General features: G+C 17.3%; 1 protein-coding gene and 1 pseudogene across 2 annotated transcripts; both read right to left on the bottom strand.

Annotated features, from left to right (window-relative positions):
* Positions 1–1507: 1507 nt before the first annotated feature.
* On the bottom strand, positions 1508–4078 carry PRSY57_0021800 (acyl-CoA synthetase; the record flags this gene model as incomplete). The annotated part of the gene is made up of 1 exon (XM_012909616.2): positions 1508–4078. The coding sequence occupies one exon, from the start codon at positions 4076–4078 to the stop codon at positions 1508–1510; it is 2571 nt and encodes an 856-aa protein (XP_012765070.2).
* A 3620-nt stretch (positions 4079–7698) lies between these two features.
* On the bottom strand, positions 7699–8452 carry PRSY57_0013900 (putative exported protein; annotated as a pseudogene; the record flags this gene model as incomplete). Its single annotated transcript is given in 3 exon segments — positions 7699–8019; positions 8021–8184; positions 8321–8452. Coding segments are annotated over 3 exon segments (617 nt in total).
* Between the last annotated feature and the right edge of the window lie 317 nt (positions 8453–8769).

Here is an 8769-nt window from a genome sequence, read left to right as displayed (position 1 = left end):
TATTTGTTCATTACATATTATCTTATTCGCATTGAGTTTTGTTTTATTTATATCTTCATTTTTATGTTTTAATTTCTTTTTCTTTGTGCTCCATTATTATTTTTTTCTACCTCGCCTAAATTGCGTTGATATACAATGTTAAATTTAACAATTTCAAAGCTCTTGTTTTCTAGTGATGTCTATATTAAAAAAAAAATAATAAATAACATATTTATATATTATATAATTATATTACCATATATTATGTTTCAATATATATATATATTGTATTTATTTTAAAAAATAAACTATTTTGTAATATTATGCAAGTGAATGTATAGCTACAACCATCTTATGAAATAACAAAACTATGGACACATCGATATTACATACACTGACATCTATAGTTATTCATATAGATTACTTTTATATGTATATAATTATATATCGTATCTTATGAAATATAATAGTATACTAATAATAGTAAATCAATACATAAGAAAATGAATGAAATATAAACATATTCCTTTTTGTAAGACTTCATACTATTGTATTATAATTATATTCCTTACAATTTTCTCCATAGTATTTATAATATAATATATATATATGTATTTTTTTTTTTATTATATATTTCTTTATATAATATATTATTAGGCCAAAAAATTAACAATTGTTAATTAATTTTTCTTTTTAAATTATAAATTATGAATATATATTTTAGCAGTATAAATATACAAAATAGTCTCCTTAATAAGAAAAAATATATTATAATAATACTATAATAATAAGAACAAAACTAATTATTGAGGAAATTTTTTTACTGTTTTATTTATTATACAAAAAAAATTAAAATTTGTATATTTACAAAATATTTATAATCTATATATAGACATAATTATATTGAACATATATAAATTAACATATTTAAACGTATAAATAGTATAAATATATATATATATATATTTATATATATATAACACAATGTACATTTACGTTTTATTATAAAAAAAATATATTTTATGTTATATAAAATATATAAAAATTAATTTTTTTAAATAATGTAATTTAAAAATAATAAATATACAAAACAAACAAAATTATAATTCAATAAATAATATGAATTATATTTTTTAATTTTTAATTATGTAAACATTCTAGAATATTTAAACATATAATATAACATACAAAAAAAAACAAATAGATAAAGGAATGTATACAAAACCAAAAAAACAAAATAATAATAATAATAAGAAAAAATAATAACAATAAAATAAAATATATGTTCACATTAGTTGAACAAAATATTATATAAAAAAATATATGATTAATATTTCCATTTTTCATGTTTTATTCCATTTTTATTTTATATTTTATATATATTTTTTTTTTAATATATATATTTATTTTTATTCATCTAAAATTCTCTTCATATTTATGCATTTACGTGTTTTTCTGGACCATTTTGTATGAAATATCCCTTTCCATTTACGTTATTATCTCTTTCATTACAATGTAAAATTTATCGTTATATTGCGTTTCTCATAGACATTTCATCAACATTTCTTAATTGTTTTAGAACTGGTCTAGATATGGAATTTTCTTCATATTTTCTTTGAGATTTTTGAACTTCTGGAACATCATGTTCCTCAGATTTTAATGCATATTCTTTTAAAGCATTCAATTGCGATCCGGATATTCTTTTATTTTCATTATTATTTTCATTGTTATTATTATTATTATTATTTTCATTGTTATTATTATTATTATTATTATTTTCATTGTTATTATTATTATAATTATTATTATTTCCATTTTTAATATCATCTTTTTTCTCACAATTTTTACCATTATTTATATTTCTGATAGTACTTCCTTTTAATTTGTCTTCATATTTCTTTTTAACTGCATCTATGTAAATGGAAAAATCTTTAAATACATTGAATCTTTTTATTTTAAATGTTGGAGTAAGGTAATTCGTTGTGTCCCATTGTTTGGAAGTTATATATATATCATTAATAACATTGTATCTATTTAAATTAGTTTTTTTATAAATTTCCATCATTTTCCCCTTTACATAATCAATATAAATAGTCTCATTTAATGTTTCATCAATTAATTTTTCTGAATAATTTTTTTCAGTAACTCCAGTTTTCTCTAACATTTTATCATTCTTTAAACTTATAAATAGTAAATATTTATCCACAGATATAATACCCAATGGTCCATCCATAGAATCATCACCATAAGCGACACAAAAATTTACAAAAGGTATTTGAGAATATAAATTATTTATCATATCCGTTTCTATATATTCACCTTGAGATAATTTAACCAAACCCTTTGATCTATCTAAAAATGTTAAAGAACCATTTTCATTAATTTGTACAATATCTCCCGTTTTAAAATAACCATCATCGGTGAAGGCATTTTTGGTACATTCCTTTTCTAAAAAGTATCCACTAAACATAGAATCACTTTTAATTAATAATTCTCCTCTTGGTAACGTATCAGTTGCTTTATATGTTTCCCATGATCTTACTTTATATTTTGTACTAGGAGAAATAGGTACTCCCATACTTTCGGTGTTCTTATCATTTACATCTTGTATAAAACTAGGACCAGCAAGTTCTGTTAAACCATACCCCTGATAATATTTAACATTTAGTAAAACACTTAGCTCAGAAGCAATATCTGGACATAATTTTCCACCACCATTTATAATAGCACGTACATTTGGATTTATCTTATCTTTTATTTTACTTGATACAGATGTAATACCTTCAACAACTTTACTAATACCTCCATCATTATTACCTTTACGTAAATTTACAGCCTGTTTTGCTATAAATTTCTTGCAACGTGTTAAATTGTTTATTTCTGTCATAATATTTGTATACATTCTACTGAAAATTTTAGGTACCCCAAATATTATTTCACTATTAGAATTACATATATCTCTATTCAAATATTTAATATCTTTACTCCATATGTTAATTTTTATACCCAAAAATATACTCCCTAAAACTATAATTCTTTCATATACATGAGATACTGGTAAATAAGATAAATGTGTTTTTAGAGGATGTACTTTTAATAAATTATGATCGATTAATGGTACTACTCCATTATAGAAATTCTTATTGCTTAACATAACACCTTTGGGTTTCCCAGATGTTCCAGATGTATATACAATAGAGGCAATAAAATTAGGATCTTCCTTTTCAACTTTATAATTAATTATATCATTCTCTGTCATATTATCAAATACGATAATACTTAACCCAAGTGTCTTAGCTTTTTCTTTTAATGAATTAATCTTTTCTATTTTTTCATTATCACATTCTAAGGCACACAAACTAGCATCTTCTGTTTTATCAGATTTATTATATTTTGATTTATTACTACTTCTTCTTGAAGCACTATTTTTTTCTTCATTTTCTATGTTCATTTCACTACGTTTAGTTAGCCTATCTAGAATTATTAGCTTTTTCAAATATGGCAATTCATTTTTACGACATAACAATCCTTCAATTAAATCCAAATCTAAACATAACCATTCTAATTTTGAACTATTTAATATATCAATAATTATATCTATACTAAATTTCGACTGAATTACTAATGTTGTAACGCCACTCATCATACAAGCCAAATCAGTAATTAGCCAATTAGTTGAGTTATTACCATATAATCCTAATAATCGAAATTTTCCATTATTCATTTCTTCATTATATATTTTTTCTGGAATACCTGTACCTTCATATGTTTTCAAAGAATGACTAAAAGATAAAACCTTTTTGAAAAAATTTCCATATGTTATATAATTTTCGGGTTCTCCACATGAATTTTCAACTATTGCTAACTTATTATTATCTAATTTATATTTATCTAAAAATATTTTCATAAGATTATTATATTTATATATTGTATTTTTCAATTTATAATCATTTATACAGTATACGCACGATTCATCTTTATTTCTTGCACTTTTACATATCTCTGCGAAACTATTTTTTTTATTATCATCTTGTGTGCGACATGGTAACAGATAAACTACATATATAACAAACAAAAACAAACTTAATATAATATTCATTTTATTCTATAAAAACATTTAAAATGTAACACAAATTTATATATATATATATATTACAAGTATACTACAACTTAATGTTATATTTAATTTTTTATTATAAAATTAAAAATTAAAAAAAAAAAACTAAAATATAATATAATATAATATAATATAATATCCTTATTATTCATTATATTATATGACATAATATATTATTCCATATAGAAAATATATTTTCCATGTAATTTTTAAACAAATTCCCAATTTTGTATTTATATATATATATATATTTTATTATATCATCTCATTTTTTTATCTTTTATAAATTTGTGTAAATTTTATTTTATTTACATATTATTAATAAAAATGAAATTAATTAGAAAATTATATATTAAAAATAAATAATAATTTATAAATACTTGACATATATATATAAAGAAAAAGTATTCTAAAAAAATTAATTTTTCATTATATATATAATAAATTCAATTTCAATATTTATATATAATATATTAAATATATATTTTAGGTCTTATAATAAGACTTGTTCTGTGTTACCTGTTGCTTTTATAATATTTCTTTTTTCATCATATTTTTAATAATATTGTATATTTATTCTATAACTCTATGTATGTAGATTATAATACGTATATGTTTTAATGACGATTGTTTTTAACATTAAAAAAAAAAAAAAATTAAATTAATATATAAATAAAAAAAATTAAAACAAAATATAAATGATACCTTTTAAAACGTTTTTTCAAATATATTAAATTAAATTATTATATTTATATTATTTAATTTTCTTTTGCAACATACAATGAACTATTTATATATATATATATATATTTTTTTTTTTTATTTTACTTCTATATATAATGTATTTTTCTATTTATTAATTTATTGCATGTATATTTTGCAGATTCATTTTATAATGAACCACTTATTTTGTATATTTTATTTATTAATTTTATTTATTTTTTTTTTATTCTAACGATACTTATTTTAATATCTATGTTTTTCATTCTTTTTTAAAAAAACATTGGTTTATTTTAATTTTTTTTTTTTTTTTTTAGATATTTTATTTTAAAAATTATATTATTAAAACATATTGAAATATTATTTTATTATATTTTATATTATTATAAATATATTAATAATTAATTATATTATTTTTATATATTTAATATTTCTTTTTTTTTCTCTCTTTTTTTTTTTTTTTTTTTTCAAAGTATTTTTTGAATTATAATAATTTTTAAATTCTGTTCTGTACAGAAATATAAATAAATATACTTATATATAATATATTATTTTACCTTTTGTTTTATAGTTATTATTTTAAAAATAAAAATATATATATAATAGAAGGTTATTTAATTATATCTTTAAGTAATAGAACATTTTCATTATTAGAGTTATAATATTTTATGATTACAATTATAAATAAATAATTAATATATAGTAATATATTTTGTATTTTTAATACATCTATTACATAACCTAAAATAGTATTACAGTTTTATAATATACCAAAATTATATTTACACTATAAAAATATATATTTTTTTATTTCAACCGTATTTGGCTTTTTTTCGAAAAAAAAAAAAAAAAAAAAAAAAAAAAACATCTTTTTATATAATTGTTTTAGGGATATATTTTAAATATATAAAATATCTCCAAATATTATATATTTTTTTAATATAATATAAAACAAAACCTGGAATAATTGTTAAACTGATTTTACTTTTTTTTTTTTTGCAAGAAAATATTATCCCACAGAAATAACTGTTCACAATAATCTTAAACCTTTTTAAGTTATATCATTATTTACTCTTAATATATAATATAATAATACACGATACAATATATATATATATATATATTTACGTGTATATAATTTATATTCATTTTTATTTATAATAATATAATTCATATGAACCCTTTCATACTTCAATATACAAAATATTTTACTTTTCTCTATGACCTTTATAATCGCTATATAATATTAAAAATATATTATTACTACTAACATTAATCAAAATATAAAAATATATTTATCAAATATTTTTTATTTTTGTTGTGTAAAATAATGATTATTATTAATAAGATAAGCATATGATATATAATTAACCTTATTACCATAAGAATTATACTTTCCAACACCGTACATTTAGAAAAACTAAAAGAAAAAACTATGGAGTCGTCTCATTCATATAGTATTTTTTAAGATTATTATTTTAATATTCGTTAGGAAGATATTATTTTTCCTTCAATAAAATTAATATTATTTACACATTTCCATATAGATTTAGATAAAAATAAATAAAATAAAATTAAAATTAAAATTAATTACACTTACCATTTTATGCAACAAACAAATATATAAATATATTTATAACAAACAAATAAAAAGGTTTAGAAATATATTATTAACTCGCCAAAAAAAGTTATATAAAATAATGAAATTACACATAAACATCATGTCATAAAAATATAAAATCTACAAAGTATTCTAAATTTCATTCTTTTCCCAATTACATCAGTAGAATATAAATTATATATACGTGTTTCTAAATTTTCATTATAAATAATTGCCATAGTTTTCAGTAATAATTAATTAAAAATATATATTATTGTTCTTATTTGCTTTATTATATATATAATATAAGGAAATTAAATTTTCTATTACAATATATTGTTATTATTAATAACGAATTAATATCAAATTTTTTGCTATAAAATTTATATTACTATTATGTTTGTATTAAATATTATTTTATATCTATATATATATAATGTTCTAAATATATATATATATATAGTATTTAAAAAAAAAAAATAAAAAAAAAAAAAAAAAATTAAAATAATAATAAAAATTAAAATAATAATTTTAAATAAATACAACATTTCTATTTTAATTGCTTTATAATAAAACACAAATATTTATTACAATATGAAACATAGTAATTTCGAATTATTAAATTAAATCATATAAATCTATATATAACATGGATTTATTAAATATGATAATTATAATTCTTTCACTAAAATAAATTATATTTACTAGAATTTAAATTAAAATATTTATTATATTAATATATGGTAGAAATTACACAAACTAATATTAAAATTTTTTTTAAACATATGAATAAGCATTATTAGATAAAGTATAAATTAATTGTTCAAATTATATTTGATATTTTCTTTTTCATAATCCAAATCAAAAAGATTTCACAAAAAATATATATTTGTAGAATAATAAATTCATACAAATTAAAATATTAATACACACTTCATAGTAAAGGACTCTAATATGAATTAACTTACATTTATTATATGTAAAATATATATATATCATTTTAAATTTTCATAATAAAATAAATAATTATATATATATATAAAATAAATTAGTTGAGCTTTTATTATAGTGTATCATAACCTATTATCTCATTAAATAAAAATATGAAATGTTAAAATATACAAAAGATTATTATTTCTAAAATACAATATATAACTTTAATAACACATAACAAGAAATAAGTAAATTATATATATATATATATATATATATATATATATTTATATTGATATATTCAAAAAAATACCCACGTTGATATTTTTGTTTAATAGCTTATAATATTTTATTTTCTCATAAATTTTAAATATGTAATGTTATAATATTCATACATTTTTTTAGAAAATGTTTCAATAATTTTTTAAATAAAACATTTAATCCTTCTTTATTAACTCCAAGTGCATGTCCCCACAAATTAAGAAGATCTTGTCTGGGTGGACATTCTTTAAATGAATCTAGTACATCAAATAATTCCTGTCTTGTTAACTTATTTGATATATCATTATAATTTATGTTACTTATTGAACTATTAATTTCATTTTTCATATTACTTTTCTCAAGATCATTATTGGTACTATATCTATTCCCCTCTATTTTATTCATTACATATTAAATCATATACATTAGCTTTGATTTTATCCATATATTCTTTTTTATGTTTTAAATTCTTTTTCCTTTTTGACCCCTTATTATTTTTTTCTACTTCAACTAAATTTCGTTTATATATATTACAATTTTTAACAACTTCTAAGGTGCTATTCTCTAAAGAATTCTATATAAAATAAAATAAAATAAAATAATTTTATAACATATATACATATAATATAACATATATTTTATACTAAATTAATTTTATAAAACAAAATAATTCATACTATATAAATATATATTATCAACTTAAATTTAACCAAACATAATAAAATACAATGAAAAAATAAATATAAACACAGAAATTTAGATGATATATAAAATAATTTTCCTTTTTCCTTTTGATCAGCATGATACGGGGGAAAAATATTAAAAATTTTTTCATTCGTCATAGTAATATAACTTAATTATTTTTTTCTAATATATATAGAAGGAATATAGAAAAAATAAAACTCTTCATATATATTAGAAAATTAGAATAATTCAATTCATAAAGTCGTTATATATATTATAACTCATTAAAATATGAAAAATAAATAATCCAACAAAAAATATAATATATTCATATATATATATATATATATATATATATATATGTGTAGGTGCTTTATATGTTTTATGCACATTTTTCATTAAAACACAATATTTAATAATGGATATAAAAATTCATGTTTTTATATATTCAATTTATATTTTTATAATATTTATA

This window comes from Plasmodium reichenowi, assembly GCF_001601855.1.
Source record: "Plasmodium reichenowi strain SY57 chromosome Unknown, whole genome shotgun sequence".
Lineage (NCBI taxonomy): Eukaryota > Apicomplexa > Aconoidasida > Haemosporida > Plasmodiidae > Plasmodium > Plasmodium reichenowi.
This window is presented reverse-complemented; position numbering and strand designations above follow the sequence as displayed.